Below are 17,902 nucleotides of genomic sequence, written 5' to 3' on the forward strand. Positions count from 1 at the left end.
GTTAATTCATGTTGCTGTAATGGTTCAGCAGCATTAAACCAGCACATTCTTGAACACTTTTAAAATATGTCCTAGGCCACAAAGCTCCCACGCAGCAGAGGAGATAATATCTAGCACAGTTCCCTCCACCCAAACATTTAGAGGATTACATACTGATAAGATATTTAAAGAATTTCTCTATAAAAAGGTTGATTTCCTGGAACTGCACAAAAGGGGATATTAGGAATTACACTGGACATAGCAAAAACGGCCGTGAAACATTTGTATTGGTTAGAGGGCTTTAGGTCTGTATACAGCTGTTTAACATTACTGTTCAATCCCGTTTCTAATACGTTTTTTTTCTGAATCTCATCATTCAGAACTATAGGTCAGGCTGTATTTTTTTCACAGGCATCACATATCAAGAGACATTTTACTAATGAGATAATCCTTTGATCTGACCTGGGGCTCGCCAGCATATAAATCAATATGACTGTAGAATGCAAATATGTATTTTATTTCAAATGGACAAAAAAGAAAATAAAAACACTATTTCCCCTTGCATACAAGCCACTAAAATGTCTTAAATGTATAATAAAAAAAGTCATGCTCATTAGCAGGATAACACAAGTCACTGACAGTTTTACTTTTGATCGCATTTGACAAGGATGCTTTTTATCCTGTCACAGCACTGTGGGTCTGATGGCAGTGCATAAGTGCTAATCTGAATCCTGCTGAACCCCCTGATGAGAACAAATCTATCATAATGAAATGCATGCTGATAGAAGCTGGAGAAACCAAACGCCAGTATAATAACTCTTGATGGGCGTGTGAAGCAGTTACAGCAGCCTCTGCACTTTTTATTCAAAGGGTTATTAGGTAAGGCATGTTTAGCATGGTCATCTGAAAAGGGTCTGGTCTCAGGACCTGTAACACAGGAAGCGAATTCATAGCGTTGTGTGTTCTCAAGTCTTGGTTCATACACCTCTAACATGTAAGCATCCCTTTGCATGAACAAGAAAATCAAGTTGATTTGTAAACTGTCTAAGAAACATTACAATCTTAAACTTGAAATAAACGCACTGTGCTGTCTTTGTTTATGTTATAAAGAGGTACCTTGATGCAATCACCTGTATTAAATCTCATAGATAAATACATGTCTGAAGATCAAATCCTGTTTAAAAGTGACTAAAAATTACTGGACACAAGCACGTTTGAGTATTTACCATGATAAACCCCATTCCGTAAGAAATATCCTTGTGGAATGCGTTAGGTGAAAATAAAACTAGGATTTAGGTGAGTCATTGATAATGGTATGAACCAATCCACTTGCTCAAGTATTGTAGCATATTTTTTAGCCACACCCACCTGTTTCACTCTCCTGGAGGTTATCAAGCCCAGCTGTGCCTGGACTAGTGGCAAGCTTCTCGGGACACTATGAAAAGGAATGTCCTCCGGGTTACAGTATGTGGAACAAGCCCGAATTTGGCTAAGAAAGAATCATAAGATTTCCCAGAGTCATCTTGGCTGTTGGTCTTCAGCACTGACCCATGAGACAGTAATTCTGGACTACAGGGCCATTCCACTGTATGTTAATTAGATATAATTAAAATCATCATCTAAGTCAGCCTCAGCACTGTTGAGCTTGAGTGAAGTCGTGGAACCTGAGAGAGATCACATGCAAGTACTCCCCCCCCATCTACTATAATAATATAACAAGTGATGTGATAAACTGATACAGGCTCTGCTCTTGTGATTCACAGTATCCCTGAAAGTGCTGGTGTCTGGTTCAGGAGGGGGAGGGAAGGAGGCATATTTACCGCGGTCTCCGGAATGCCAGTCCGTACTGCTGGCAGGCGAGCCCCACGGTGGGGGTGTAAACAATGGGCATGAACTCCTCGATGTAGGAGGTCAGCAAGCGATAGAACAGCTTCTCATTCCGGTCCTGCAGGGTCATCAGCAGAATGTATCTGTATAAGAAGGGAAACAGAATGAATGAACATGTTCTAGTCTAGTAGCAATCTTGTTTTTATTATTATTATTATTATTATTATTATTATTATTAATAATAATAATATAATATAATAATATTCATTCATTTTTGCAATTTGTAGTTTCAAAAGTTTTCGTCCATGTACTTTACAATGTTGGTTATCAAATGCAATATATATATATATATATATATATATATATATATATTATATATATATATATATATATATATATATATATATATATATATATACCACATGTCTCAGAATGTCAATGACAAAAGCAGTCTAAACCTGGGGCAAGTCCTTAAGTGTTCGGTGGCTACCTCTAATCAAGTTAAGAGTGTATTTCTCACGCACCCTGTGCTTTGTAGGGTCTGTTATATAAAGAGAAAGTACACTCTCGACTTGATTAGAGGTAGTCACTGAATACTTATAAACATATTATAAGTTAATGAGTCTAAATGAAAAAAAAGAAAAAGCTGATATAACATTCTTAATCTGTCTATACAGAATATTTTGAGGTTTAAATGCTTAGACTGCTTTGTCATCGACATTCTGAGTACGACCGAAATTATAGTTGCAATAAGGGGATGACTCATAATGCCAATAATAATGATACAGTTTCCAGAGTTGGTTGCCAAGATATAGCCTTCCACAGCTCTTTACTGCGAGAAAGCAGGCCACCTGCACGCTACATTAAGCAGGATGTAGATAACTTGTAACAAACATGCATGCGATTTCTGTGTTCGCGGGAGGTGCCTGAGCGCCACTCACTTGTCCAGGTCGCTGGATCTTGTCTCGTAGCTCTTCATCACCCTCAGCACTTGCACATCCTGCGAGAGGAAGCAGGGAGGGAGCAGCCCGTGGATCCCCAGCTGCAAGCGCTCCTCCAGGGTGAAGGCCATGCCCTGCCAGGGGAGAGGAAAAAGAGCCACTGACCACCTGCTTTTCCAGGGTCAGCAATACTCACAAACACAGGGAAAGAGAGGGTCGAGGGTTTAGTGTTTCTTTAACACCAGGTTCACGAATACTAGGCAGGACGGGTCATTCATGCTTCTCACGAACGTTCTGCTGCCAGAGCAACCTATACCATACTATAAAGTACATGGCATTACATTAGATGGCACTTGCAGCACTGGGTTCACCTACCCTGATGCAAATTTCGAATCCCTTAACATATGTAAATACTTTACTTAAGCTTTTTTTTTATTTTTTAAACTAGTTCTTCCATGTTGTGTCTGAAGTGTTTTTTCAAAACAATCTGAAGTTTCCAAAAATTATATATATATATATATATATATATTATATATATATATATATATAAGCACAATGTTTTTGTAAATCGGACCCCGGAATAGGCCTTTTGAAACATGGATGGAAATAAGACCTCCATAGCAGTTTGAGATATCGTTTTACTATGAGTTTAGGCCACTTAAGGTACACAAATCGGTGAATTCCATGTTGTTGGGATGACCAAATCCAACAACCCAGTCAATTTTAACCCTATTCTGTGCACCTCACTGGGAAATACAAAGTTAAATTATTTATTTTTATTATGTTCCCTTTTAACTTAAAGGGTTAATAAGACAACATTGCAGCTTGTTATTATACTCTGCGGCTCAACAAGCTCACAGTAAAGCCTGGAAAGGATGAAACTGCGATGCAGTACTTGTCTTATTTCCATGCTCAGAATACGATTAAATCCATAGGGCTGCTACGATTAAATCAAAAATTGATTTTTCGATCGATTCCATTCCTCATTATATACATCGATATAAATACTGGATAATCGATTCAATAATTACATTTTTGTAATGTGCATAACAATTAAAGTTTATCAACGAAACTGCACCGAACGCCCTGCCTTGCTATTTACAGTATTTCTGCCAGACAAGCAGTGGGTGTGCTCTTCTTCTCCTGCTCGTGTTAACTAGCATCTGATTTGCTGGTCCCATCCTACCAGCGAATCAGTTTTGAAAAAGCTGTGGCTCCCAACCTTCAGTTTTTTTAAAAACGCAACCTTGTCCGAGCAGACGACAGCTTGTATTCCTAGCAAACTGCCTGTAAATACATTGTGCACATTGAAGAAAACAGACTGTACACAAAAATGACACTGTTATATAATAATATTGAAAAATATTAAATATGTAAAAAAAACAAAAACCATTAGTGATGTTAAACGCAATTTTGGAGTAACGATCAGCTTGACCTATAGCACGTCTGCATGTTGTGGTAGTAATCAATGTGTTTGTATTTACCCATCGTATTCACAAGCTTAATGTGTTTAACTACAACGATGTTAAAATACATCACATCGGGGGGAGAGGAATGGAGCGAAACCGTATGTGGGTGGTATAATCACCGATATTTAGTATCGCTATTCGATTATTGCTGTGCCCAATTAACGATTGCCCTTTGGATTAGCTAACCCACAGCACGATTGGCACAGCATATACTATATATATATATATATATATATACACACACACACACACACACACACACACACACACACACACACACACACACACAATACTGGTCAAAAGTTTTAGAACACCTCCATTTTTCCAGTTTTTATTGAAATGTACACAGTTTAATGTCTCAATGTACTCTGAAATTAAAGCATTGAACAAATAAACAACTGGAGATAAAAAAGAAATCATGGAATCGTTTTGTTTAACAAAATTTAATCTAAATTTTTGACTCATCAAAGTAGCCACCTTTTGCAGATATAACAGCCGAACACACTTGTAGCATTCTTTCTACAATGGAAATCAAATATTGTTCGGAAAATTCTTCCTAACACTGTTGCAGAAGTTCCCACAAATGTGTTGCACTTGTAGGTTGCTTTGCTTTCACCCTTCTGTCCAGTTCATCCCAAACCAGCTCGATGGGGTTTAAGTCTGGAGACTGTGTTGGCCATTCCATGATTTGAAGCCTACCATCTTGTTCTTTTCTTCTAAGGTAGTTCTGACATAGCCTGGAGGTATGTTTTGGGTCATTATCTTGCTGTAGGATGAACCCCTGACCAACTAGGCGTATACCAGAAGGTATTGCATGGCACTGCAAAACGCTGTGGTAGCCATTTTGGTTCAGGGTGCCACTCACTCTATGCAAGTCGCCGACTCTGGATCCAGCAAAAGAGCCCCAGACCATCACACGTCCTCCTTCATGTTTGACAGTTGGTGTCACACACCGAGGAACCATCCTTTCGCCTACTCGACGGCGTACAAAAACACTGCGTGATGAACCGAAGATTTCAAATTTTGATTCATCGGTCCATAAGACCTTCTTCCAGTCTTCAGTAGTCCACTGGCGGTGCTTCATAGCCCAGGCAAGCCTCTTTTTCTTATTTTGCCATCTTAGCAATGGCTTTCTTACTGCCACTCGTCCTGTCAAACCTGCAGCTCGAAGTCTTCTCTTCACAGTTGAAACTGAGACTTGCTTACTTCGACCAGTGTTAAGCTGTGCTTGAAGCTGTTGTCCTGTGAGCTGCCTATCACGCAAGCTGTTGACTCTCAGAAACTTGGTTTCTGATTCTGTTGTGGCTTTGGGTCTGCCAGACCTCTTCCTGTCAAAGTTTCCTCCAATTTCCAAGTGCCTTTTGATGGTGTAGGAAACTGTACTCACTGACACCTTGGCTTTCTTTGCAACTTCTCTAAAGGAAAGACCTACACTTTTAAGGGTTATAATGGTCTGTCTGTCTTCCTTTGTTAATTGCCTTTTTCTCGCCATTATGATAGCAATATACTACTTCCTGCAGTACAATACTGTTCAAATAATGCTTAAGAAGGTGTAGTAACACAGTTTGTTCCAACACTGCTTTTATACAGACAGAGGGTTTGTAAGTAATCAACAAAAGTTGGGACACCTGTAGGAATTGTTAGCATCAACTTTCAAGGCTTAATTTACTTCCATTGCTGCAGAACAGCTGTAAGTTGTTAACCCATTACTTGTTCCCTGAAAAAGGCCTTTTTGTATAACTCTGAAATGTATATTATTTTTCAGTTTTTGGTAACCTAAACTTTTTTTTTTTTTTTAAATGTCTGGCAGTTTACCGCTTACCTTTGTACCATTTCAGGTTATTCACTGGACTTGAACTGCTTAAATTTCAATAAAAACTGGAAAATGGGGGTTTTCTAAAACTTTTGACGGTAGTGTGTGTGTGTATATATATAATTCTGTATAACTGCTAAACTGTTTGATGGTATGAAGATAATGCTTTCTGATTCAGGTTTATGGTACATATTGAAAACTGCACTGGGAGGAACTGGCTGCAGTGGTTGTTTCTCTAATTGTAATAAAATATATCTATATTATACTCAAGTTCACAGAAATATTTGAGTAGGGGTTCCAGTGATGAGCACGGTGGGTTACAGCATATCAATAGATTTTTTATTCTGGCCCCAGTCTCCCGAAACTATAGTGTCTCCAAAATCATGCTTAACCAGAGGCCTTGATGTAGCCCTCACTGGTCCCCATGGCTGATGACAGACCAGCATGCATCCAGCATCTGTTTCTAATTACTTATGAGTTAGGATATTTCTAACATGAATTCAATAATGTGTCATTCAGACAAATGGAAACTCTTAAAATAGCCCAGTGCAGTTTGAAATTGTTAAAAGCAATTGTTCGGCATCCTAGATAAAATTACAATGAACCCTAGAGAACGGACAATTCGCTATTGTTTTATAAACGACTCTGGTCACGTAATTAGACACAAATGAACCCTGATGTTTCACCACAGCTGCAAACCAGTCTGTTTAAGGACCGCCCTAGAGAGGGTACAACTCACCTGGTCCATTACAGAGCAGCCCTTCACTGTAGTGCTGTGGACAGACTGGTATGTGTTGTTCAGACATGGCAGGTTTGATAACAAGTAGCAAAAAGACTATTTGTTAAAATTGCTTGATCACCACAGGTTCTTTGTTAACCTGGTCCTCTGTCCTGACACGGTAATGATGTTAGGAATAAACATCCCCAATAATGTGAGCTATCAAGATCACGAAACATATTACCATGACACATTACCTTCCTCCTCTGAATGTACATGTACAAATGACAGAGGTATTGATGTCCAAACAGACAGGTTGTGTCATATTGCCCCAGATTCTGATACTTGGCTGTTAAAGAATGTCTTTATCACAATTTGGTGCCAAAATGATCAAAATCGTCACTGGAACGACCAACCTCAGGAGCTTCTCGATTTAGTAATTCTTTTATTTACTAATAAACTGTATATTTTATTTACAAGGTAGACTTTGACACAGAAATCCAAAGAAGCCTCAGGCTATTCATCTTCAGAATCCTTTTCCCAACTTTGCCATAATTCTAATCTCTTTAATTACTTGTAGGAACTTTGTATACGGGCAGGCCCTACCAGCTTTCATCTCGGCTTGGTGCCAAGCACAATATTTCCCCACACATAACAGACTACAGATCCCGTCCTCTCATTGTTCAGAGATCAAGTTTGAGATATGCAGCACGCACTTTGATGTCTGTATAATTTTGGAAAAATATGGAGCATCCACTTTTCTTCTGCTTTTAAATACCTTGGTAAAATGGGTCTTGAGAATGATTAGGAAGTTCTGAGTCACCTTTCCTTTCCTGTATTACAAACAACATGGAAAAAAAGCATAATCCTTATTGATATGTGCATAGCAACGCCACAGACCCCTTTAGGTAGGACAATGCTGTTACTGACCTGAATGCAGCCTGGCAAGCACCACAAACATCTGCATACTGAAACCTAATCTAGGTTACAGAGCACTTGCTGCAAATCAGAGATATTTCTAAAGCTGGATATATGGTATAAAAGGTATGGTATTGTTAGTCATTAAGGAATTTTTGCTCTAAAACCTTATGCAGGGTGAAGGAGAATTTCCACCCATCTAAACGTCTGTAGTGTTTCTGCCATACAGGTTGACAACTTGTAGGCAATTTGAAAGATTTGTACTACTGGGAAGTTATGTTCACCTCCTTTTAGCCTTGTTACAACAACTGTCGTTGCATTGATCAGCTTTCCTAGACCCCTGAACTTTACTCAGAATCTCTGCCAGCAGTGTACGTGACTAAAACACGGTCACATTTTCACAGTACTCCCAGTACAGAAGCATTGTTATTTGTGATTGTGGGGATAATCTGGTTGACAAGTATCCTATATTCAGGATCACTTTTTTATTAAACAAACTGTACTGATGCATAATCCAACACTGTGGCTGAAAAGACTTTCCCATTACGGTATTATTTAGGGCATTTGCATGGCAATGACAAGGCACCCGGCCAAGCTCTTGACGTGCTCTCCAAGTGCAGCCGATGAAGCTGCCTCCTGATTTTCTTACATCTTTCAAGAATGTATTCCAAACATGCCACATAATGTATGCCTTAAATCTGTAAATTATTTTTAATTATCTTCATAATCAATGACTAAACAGCTAGAAGCACCACTCAATTCCCACTACAGCAGAAGAGGCCACTGTAGATTAAGCCCACATGTTGGATGACCAGTATTCTTTCAAATTTGCGTTTCAGCTTGTCCTCATTTTGTTTTTCTCCAGTGAGACATTTAGAGCTAGTGGCTTCACCACTGTGAAAGTGTTAAATAGAGTCTAGAAAACTAAACTATCAACAGTTGAACTATAAGGGTTTTGCAATAAAGTAGAGGTAGGATTTTTTTTTGTTTGGTTTTAGAGGCTCAATTACCCTTTTAAGTATCGGCTACAGTTTAGGTCATTGAAAATCAGCACAAAAATGATCAAGCTTAAATTAAACATTTGGGTGCGTCACACCAACAAAACAAAACCATGCCAGTTTAGTTAAAGGCAGCAGTAATGCAGCATGTCAAAGCAGCTTAACATGCCATGACAAATGTCCACAGCATAGACAAAATAGAATCAGAAAAGCTTAAAGGCCCTATTTATCTAAACAGCAGAGCTGTTTAGTCATGCACAATCTTACACAAAACCCTGGCACTCTGGGCATCTGAAGAATGCCCATAACGAGCCAAATAAACAGATTTGCTTTGCTCCACAGATACTTGCTGGTTGTGCGCAGAACATTAGACATTTCACCTTTCATAAATTATCTTTTTGAATAGTGTCAGCTTGAAGAAGAGTTGCTATAGTTTGTATAAAGCAAGTGTTCTGCAAAGAAGTCATAGCTGCAGAATGTACATTTTCTCCCACTTCTACATTATATGGGTATGTAGTTTCAGTGCCAAATCTATGCCTCTGAATTCCATTTACATGGCAGCAGTTCCTTCTGTCCATCATGTGTGTTGTTTGTCCCACTCTATGCTTTCCAGGCATGGTTCCACCACTGTCACTTTCACGTATTTGAAAAGTAAGCAACGTACAACTTGCTTAGGGCCTGAGTTGGTTGTAGGTTTTGAGACCCACATAAAATACAGAAAGGGAAGTACTATTGTTTGATCAAATTGCTTCTTAATTCCTTTCTTTTTCCAGCATTATAAATATCCAGGAGCTAGTAAAATAAGGACGAACGCAGAAGTGTGGACGGCATCAGCAATCATGGGTCTATATTAAACTTATGGCTTCACTTGTTTGGTGTTTATTTATTTCATACATACCTGTGACAAAGTGCCAGCCCCTGTGTATATTATCTGTTATATGTTGTGTGTTTAATGTTGGTGTATAGTCATTGGTACACAGGATTTAAATGGGTCTGTGTAACACAAGTGTTTAAAATGTATATGTGTATTTAGGCACGAGGATTGCACAGCACTTCACGTGCAAGTAAAATGTAATAATAAGTGAGCACGGGGAATTGCACTTTATTAATTCACGTGCTGGGATTCAAGTGAATAATTAATTAGTAATTGAATCCCAGCACAACAGTATAAATAGATGCACATTGTCACATACTCGCGGTTGGGTGAGTGGAGAACGGGAGAGAGAGTAGGAGAATTACAACTGCTATTGAGTGCTGGTGGGACCAGCACGATACTTGTGTGTTCAAAACTCACCGTGTTTGTCAGTGTCTGTCCGTGCACCGTTTTTTTAAGTTTAGTCCATTTTTGTATCTGTTTATTTTGGCTACCAGTGCTGTGTCCTGTGTTTATGTATTGTTCCAACCGTTTATTTTCTGTCTGTCTGTTAATTCATTAAATGCTGAGCGAGACCATTTGCTCAGCTCCACCAAAATCCACCTCTGTCTTTGTTTATTTCCCCTGCTTCTGGTCTGATGCCACCCACTCTGGCCATCTTTGTGACAATACCATAAAACTTGAAATAATTCCTGGATCTCAAATACATACCGGGTCTGCTTGCAAACATTGTAAATAAACTCCAAAGGCGTTTAATTGAAGTTTTACAGTAGTTTATTTTTTACTGTTTCTGGTGTTTAATTTTGTAAGGCTTTTTGTAAGTTGACAAATATCAATGTTAATGGGGCCTTTGCTAGCTTTTTTTTTTTTTTTACTGTCCAAAAAGCAAATTGACCAGTTTTCTCTGTTATCACTCCAGATGATTGAAACCATCAGAAATCAAGCTAATTTATTCAAGGATATAAAAGGGCTAAAGGGCTAAGCGACAGGAAGGAAGTGTGTAAAGTATCTAAAACCGCATTAGAATAAACTGATGCATATTTTTTTTAGATTCCAGGCTGTAGACGGAAAGCCCCTGTGACTATGTGACTCAGAGAAGATCCTGCTTGAGCTCACTTTCCCAGTTAAAGAATGCAGAATAATGTTAAACAAATTCCAACCATCAGCTAAGTATGCTTTGGGTGGGGGGGGGGGGGGGTGCAAAAAGAACAATAACATGTCATTGCTCAGGTCGTTCAGCATACAGGATACTGCGAGAAGTGCAGCACGTGCCAAAGAGAGAACCAGCCCCCGAAGAGGAAAAACTGGAACAAGTCAAATAAAAACAAACAAAACCAAAGCATTTCAGAAATATGGGACTGTCACAGGTAAAGAACAGAAATACAGACAGAAAGACTAGATCATTTAACTAGATAAATACTCAAGCAGTTAGAATGATCCTTCTGAAATTGAGACACTGAAAATTACAAGATGAAACAACAAAGCATAAAGTGTCTCATGGAGGTTTTGTGTGTTTGTCTGACGCTGTTTTACGAATCTATGTTTAACCTGCAGCAGGAGGTTAATGCTAGCATTTACTCCCGTTTCACTGAATGTCATTGGACAGCTAGTTCAGGGCAGTCCCACACATGAGGAAATAACAACCGAGTTAATCTTAACTCCAGATTAAAAATAACATTTATAAACTAGGGGCCCATAGCAGCCCTGGAGAACAGAACAATAATAATAAAATAAAAATCACAGAGGTTTTGGAAAGTCTATACCTTTCTGTGTTTAAATTTATCCAGTACTTTCACCATTCAAAATAATTACATTTGTTTCAATTATCATGCTCACACATATATACAGACATGTCTTTCTATCAGACGGTTTGTATCAGAAGAAAATGACAACACTTCGGGATTTTAAAAGCAGTATAGAAAACCTGCCTCTACTGTCATATGAATCAAGTTCCCCTGCTCTCACCAGTCACTAAACCTGACTCAATAAAGGGCAGGAGTCACTTTGAATAAGGAACCACCAGCGTTAAACAGCCACAGATGTTCAGTCCTTAATTCACTTGGTCACCCAGAATAATGATCTGCATGTGAAATTATACTTTAAAATCTAATGAGTAGCAAAAATAGCAATTAAATAAAACCAGAAATTAGAGTTTTTGTGAACAAAAAATATTGCATCTCTAAGGGCATAATTTATATTGAATCTGCTCAAACAGTTTATCAACACAAAGTAAAACGGACATGTATAAAAGATGTTATAATGTTAAAACAATAAGGCAACGAAACATTATTTGTTTTCCAGAATCTAAAACGTTTCATGTCAACAGTATAGCAGCCACTGTAGGTCAAAGTGAAGATGTCTAGAAAATCTGCTCAAGCAGTTTCCATAACATGAAAATATGAAATGGTTTATTAGAGCAACAGACAAAGCCATGGCAGGTTTACAGAAATATATAAGCTTCCCTCGTGGGACTTATTTACGTCATTAAGAAAGCTATAAAACACAGTCCTTCACTTGTAAAATGGTCTACTTCCAATAAAATATATTTATTTCCAGACAATTGCAACTCATGCCCACTATCATAATTAACTATGTAATATCATATATCCCCCAGTGCCAGACTGCGACATTTCCCAACAGTCAGTGTGGCGATCCAGCCACAGGAAAGTTCTTGAATCATTACATTCTTTAAAACAAACAAACAAACAAAAAAACAACATCATATAAAATGACAAATGTAAAACATAACAGTCATATAGTTTCCAGTATTTTATTTTGAAAGAAGTTTTGACAAATCTGTGCCGTTAAATGCCATTTTCAATGGACAGGAAGATTAACAGATCTTCGTGACTATTGAAAAAGTATTAAAAAGACAGCTCAAACACTGTAACAGTGTGTTCCCGGATGGTGGCGCAATAGCGCACGGTAACCGCATTAATTATCTTCTCCTACTGTAGATAACTGCATTTGTTTGTTTCTAGCTATGTGATGTTATACCCTATTTACCAGTCATCCTTTGATGGATTCCAGAATGGTAAAACTGGCTTCAAAACAGGCCGAGAAGCAAGTCCAAAATACAATTCTACTTTAACTGACAGTTTGATGTCCTTTCATAGACATTAACATCTACGAACACCCAAGGTGTGAAAAAATTATTCCAGCCACAATCAACGATTAAAAAGTCGCTACTTTGATGTTGAAATGTGCCCAGTTCTAAGAAGCAGGTCTGAAGTAAGACACCTTAACTTTCATTCTGAGGAAAACAGAGTTTCTGGAGAACTCGAGACTTTTACAGTAAGGTGGTCAAACATCATCTCTGGTAAACACGTTACAAAACTGACACAACGGCATTCAAGAATGTTGCAAAGTTCTGATCCCAGGGTTGTGTGAATTAGTATATAAACAATACAGTAAACAAATGAATGTTCATTTTTACTATTGTAAATTGACCGATTTTTATTGAAACGATTTATTTTTACTGCCAGCTATACTAGGACAGAGGTCAACATCAAGGCAATCCACACATTTAGCGACGGTTTATATGAGCCAGCCAATAGGAAATAACTACCTCCAACAGACTGAGATGCTCCGACACTGTTATGATAAGAGCTTTGTAAAACTGCTGCCACAAACAGGTTCAATTTTCTTGTGCGATACCTGTGATCCAACTTGATCTAGAGAACTGTAGGATTGTTTATCGAGTATGAATCTAGTATCTCAAAGCGTCTTTATCATTCGGAAAAAAAAAGTCACATGACCTGAATATGACAGGCATATTATATCACAAGTCAAAGTGATGGGTAGCATTAGAGAAGTTTCAATAACACTGAAAATATGTTTCCATCTGAAATACTGTAAGCTCTCCTCCCAGGGATGCTTAAGAACATGTGGGACAGTGTAACCAGTGAACTGAGAGAACTGGCAATCAAGCCACTCCGAGGGAAATGACAAACTAAAATGAAATAATCCTTCACAAGGGCCCCAAGAACACCAGGTCAAAACCACAGCCAACAGAAACAGCCAACATATTTCGGAAATTACACCTTGTAAATACCACTAGAGGCAAGGATGGTGATGAATAAAATAAAAACCAGCTGCATATCAAAGGGCAGTGATTTCCTTCAATGCCCTGATGAGACATTTTCACCTGTGCTCAGTGTAGTCAGCTTTTAGCTATGGAAACATTTTGTTTTTTCCCCATGTTCAAAAAGGTGTTTAAACCCAATTGTTTTCTAATTTACACTGAACAGGTGTGCCAGAAAAAGCAGTTCCAATAACGGTCCCCGCAGTTTGCCCATATTAAATTACATCATTTTGAGTAGCCCACACTTGTAGTCAGCATTAGCAGCAATTATTATTACAAATAACTGAAAATTATAAATGACTGAGTATGTTCCTGCTTCCTGGTGAATATCAGCTGCAGGGTTAGACAACCTTTTTCAGCTGGATGGCAGGCAGCAATGGAGACAGCCAATGGTGTAGCAGTGCTACAAACAGAATGCAGAATGGGACGTGTGTCATCTGAACAGGAAGAGCACATTTACAGGAACCACTCAAGATACCAGCGAACCTGCTGGTTACCAGTGTCCAGCCCCCTCCATAAGGCGCTCTGAGACACCTAAAGGGCAACAGGGACATTTCAAATAAACAGAGGAGATATCAGTAAACAAATAAACTGTGGGAGTAACTTCCTAAAGGCAGAAATAAAAAGTTAAATTAACTGTGGGTGGTTTTTCAAAAAATATAGCAGAATAAAAACATTATTTCATCAGGCCTTTTGTGTTTAATACAACAAATAAGGAACGCTCCCTGTTTACACCCTGGAGGTGAAACCACAGACCAGGCTTATTTGTAATTCTCCCCTTGTTAAATTTTTTTCCAGTTTGCACAAAGATACTGCACTAGAAGACTGTCTTTAGAAACGTGGCTTGTAGTGTAGCACCATCTGGCCAAGATGTATTGGTCACTCTGTAGGAAAGATCAAACCTTTAACCAACAGAGCTCACATTTTCATATTCCCTGGAAGAGGTCACTTGGCAACAGTAAAATAAGCAAGTGCACAGTATTATTATGTGTCAGTGTACTTACTGTCAGTGAGTATTTGTATCTGATTGCCAAATTCTGCTGCTGTTGCTGCTGGAGGCATGCCTTTCCAGGCCATTTTATAAACTGGAACGTGCCCCTGGCAACATTAGAATTTACACCAAGAAAAACACGGCAGTTTACCAATACCGACTTCAGCACAGAAAAAAAAAAGAAAAAAGAAAAATCGTATTGAAACTGCGACAATGTGAAAGGGCAATAAAGAATGCATTAGACTGGGGGTTGGTTCCAGTTGTGCAATAATGAATTGTATAAGGGGCAGTGCTGTGTGATACACTGCCGCTGCGTATTTGGTCCTGTCCCCTGTCGGTGAGATGAGGTTAAAAAAACATGAATGCAGACGAGCCTGGCTCTACTGCATTGTGGTTAAGACACTCGCTTGTGACCACCCTCTGCCCTGTTACAACTGCAATTACAATGTTGTTTTTAATTTTATTTGAACTTTGACAAACCTGCATAATTGTAATTATACCATATGGTTGATCGATTACAGTTCAATTACGCAATTATCTGTCATTCGATCATTATTCTTGCATGTTCTGTATTTGTACCTGTGATTATTGCATGGTTACTGAGAATAAACAGAGTAAACATGTTAATGTGTGTAGTTGTTTATGTTACTGTTTTGTGTAATTGTAATTACTGAATAGAATAGTACTGCGATTGTAGTTGCAACTTCAGAAAACAATTAAATTGTGACTGTCATTATAATTGTGCACAGGCGTGGAACATAATTATGTGTAACATTCCCACTGAAAATACATGAACAATAAATCAGTTCCCAGTCATTGAAAAGCACATGATTGAAAAGTCGATGTTGATTTCAACCACGAATGCCCACTCCTGGTGGAGGGCAAGGGTTTAAATTAAAAGCCACTAGTAGTGTCTGCTAGTAAAAAATGTGGAGTTCTTGTCTTGGAAACTTGTTCTTACACTTAGGATGCTTGGGTTTTATTGAGGATTGAGGTCAAGTGTAAAATAAAAAATGTATTGGCCATATCAAACAAGAACAGACAACAACACATGAATAAGAAAGAAATAAATACATGAATAAATAAATAAAAAGCCTGTGCCACTGCCATTGTTTGCAAAAAGTTTTCCACAAGAGTTGAATGCATGTGGGCCTGACAATAACAATTGTTGCATTCACTTCTCATATTCACACCGAACTGAGTTAACCTTGAACCTTTCTTTCAGCCAGAGGAGACCTCCTCCCTCTACCCACGGCCTCCAGAGAACAGAGGCACTTTGTCTGAGCTACGATAGGTCTCTAATCCCATAATAATCCTTGTTAATCCAGAAACTATCACTGCAAATGAGTCTTAATATCAAACAACAACAGGAGAAAGACCTCAAGCTTTGCCAAAAGAACTATACAATGTAGGGGGGTACACTATTTTGGCAGTTGCTGAAATGTTTCTTTTGTTGTTTAGGTCAGCAGGGCAATCCACAGTTCACCGCGCACAAGTGACCCCTGTGGCTGATAGGGCACCTGCGGTTCTGCAGTGGAGCCATTCAGATCTGTGTTGTCCTGCAGCATGAAAAAATGACGGACTGGCAGCGACACGTTTCTGAGGATGCATGTTTCAGCTTCCATTTCCCCAAGTCACCTGGGGGTTGCAGCAGTTCACTAGAATAAAAATATTATAATTGGCCATTCCAAATCGGAGAGATATCCAGGGTAAAAACCACTGGCGACGACTAAATTCAAAAAATGAATTAATAAATTAAAAAAATAATAAATTGCACATAGTTTTGGGCTGGAGGACACACGGGTGTCAGTTTTAATGACCTAAACAATCTTTAATTCTATAGAAATCATTTTAGTGACCTATTTACTCACTTATTAACAGTAACACATATACTACAAATATTGAGAAAATTGGCCCAAAAATAAATCAATAAATTAATAAATACAGTTGATGGGTGGCGCCACAGTCTAGATCATTAAAACGCCAGAATGTGGAAGCGTGTGACTAGAGCTTCAATAGGTGCTTATTTTAGGGAGGTAAACACTTCTCTACTGAGCTGGACCAGAATCTGGCAAGGTGTACTGAGCTCAGAAGGTGCGGTCAACGGGTCAGAAAGCAGGTCATCTGAAATTGAGAAAAGGGACACCACTGCCTGCGGTCACCAAGGACATCAACACAGAGCAGCAGAAGAGGGGACTGACCTCACATAGCAACCTCAAAATGAGCTGGAATCTTTGTTTTGTTGTTTTTAATATCCCTTAACAGGAAGACGAAAGTGCCATGATCTTTAATGTCAAGCTCTGTATTCAATAACTGAGCCTGAACCAGGCTTAATTACAGCACATCAGTCCCTGGAGAGAGAATACAGCTCAAGGGAGAGGAAGGGGATGAGTGTTCACATAAAGGCAAACAGTAAACACAATTAATAGGATTTCCTTTTGTGGCGTTGCTTTTTTAAAGGGATTTTTGCATTATTAACAGGCTTAATAATATACAACAAATTATATTTACAGTGCCAAGAAAAAAGTTTGTGAACCCAAATGATAATTATGGAAATTCCATAGTTTGACCATGATAGCCTTCTTGAATCAAAACCAGTCTTTTCTTAAACATCCAATAGGGTTTATATTAACCAATCCCATGCCTTTTGAAACAATTTGATGTATGAATTGGACAAACAATGAGTAATTAAGATTCAGGGTATGTGAAAAAGTTTTATCAGCTCAATTAAGGGGAAAATTAGAATCAGGTGTTTAAATAATTAGGTAGATCTTCAGGGATGAGTTTGGGAGCCCCCACATTATATAAAGATCAGAAACTTTGTGAGTTTGATCTTCACCATAAAGGTGTGTGGAAACACGTCATGCCACGATCAAAATAAATCTCTGAGGACCTCAGAAAAAGATTTATTGACGCTTATCAGTCTAGAAAGGGTTACAAAACCATTTCTAAGGATTTGGGGCTCCACCAACCCACTGTCAGACAGATGGAAAAAGTTCAAGACCACAGTCACTCTATCCAGGAGCAGTCGTCCTACCAAAATCTCTTCAAGAACAAACTGGAAAATCATCAAGGAAGTCACAAAAAACCCCAGAGTAACATCCCAGGATCTGCAGGCCGCTCTCACCTTGGCTAATGTGAGTTTTCATGACTCGGCTATCAGAAAAAGACAGAAGAAGAATGGTGTTCATGGAAGGATAGCCAGGAGGAAACCACTGCTCTCTAAAAAGAACATTGCTGCCCGTCTGAAGTTCCACAAGACTTCTCGAACAATGTTCTCTGGACAGATG

At 38.7% G+C, this 17,902-nt stretch overlaps 1 protein-coding gene across 2 annotated transcripts in view; it reads right to left on the reverse strand.

Moving 5' to 3' along the window:
• Nucleotides 1-17,902, reverse strand: part of LOC121320854 (NADP-dependent malic enzyme, mitochondrial-like) — a 64,084-nt gene that overhangs the window by 34,656 nt on the left and 11,526 nt on the right. For both annotated transcript variants that reach the window (XM_041259569.1, XM_041259568.1), the window contains exons 3-4: nt 2,748-2,881; nt 1,800-1,949 (exon numbers count right to left, since the gene is read on the reverse strand). In XM_041259569.1, the coding sequence (XP_041115503.1) occupies nt 1,800-1,949; nt 2,748-2,881 (284 nt within the window). The remainder of the gene's footprint in view (nt 1-1,799; nt 1,950-2,747; nt 2,882-17,902) is intronic.

This window comes from Polyodon spathula, chromosome 9 (genome assembly GCF_017654505.1).
Source record: "Polyodon spathula isolate WHYD16114869_AA chromosome 9, ASM1765450v1, whole genome shotgun sequence".
In the NCBI taxonomy this organism is placed as follows: Eukaryota; Metazoa; Chordata; class Actinopteri; order Acipenseriformes; family Polyodontidae; genus Polyodon; species Polyodon spathula.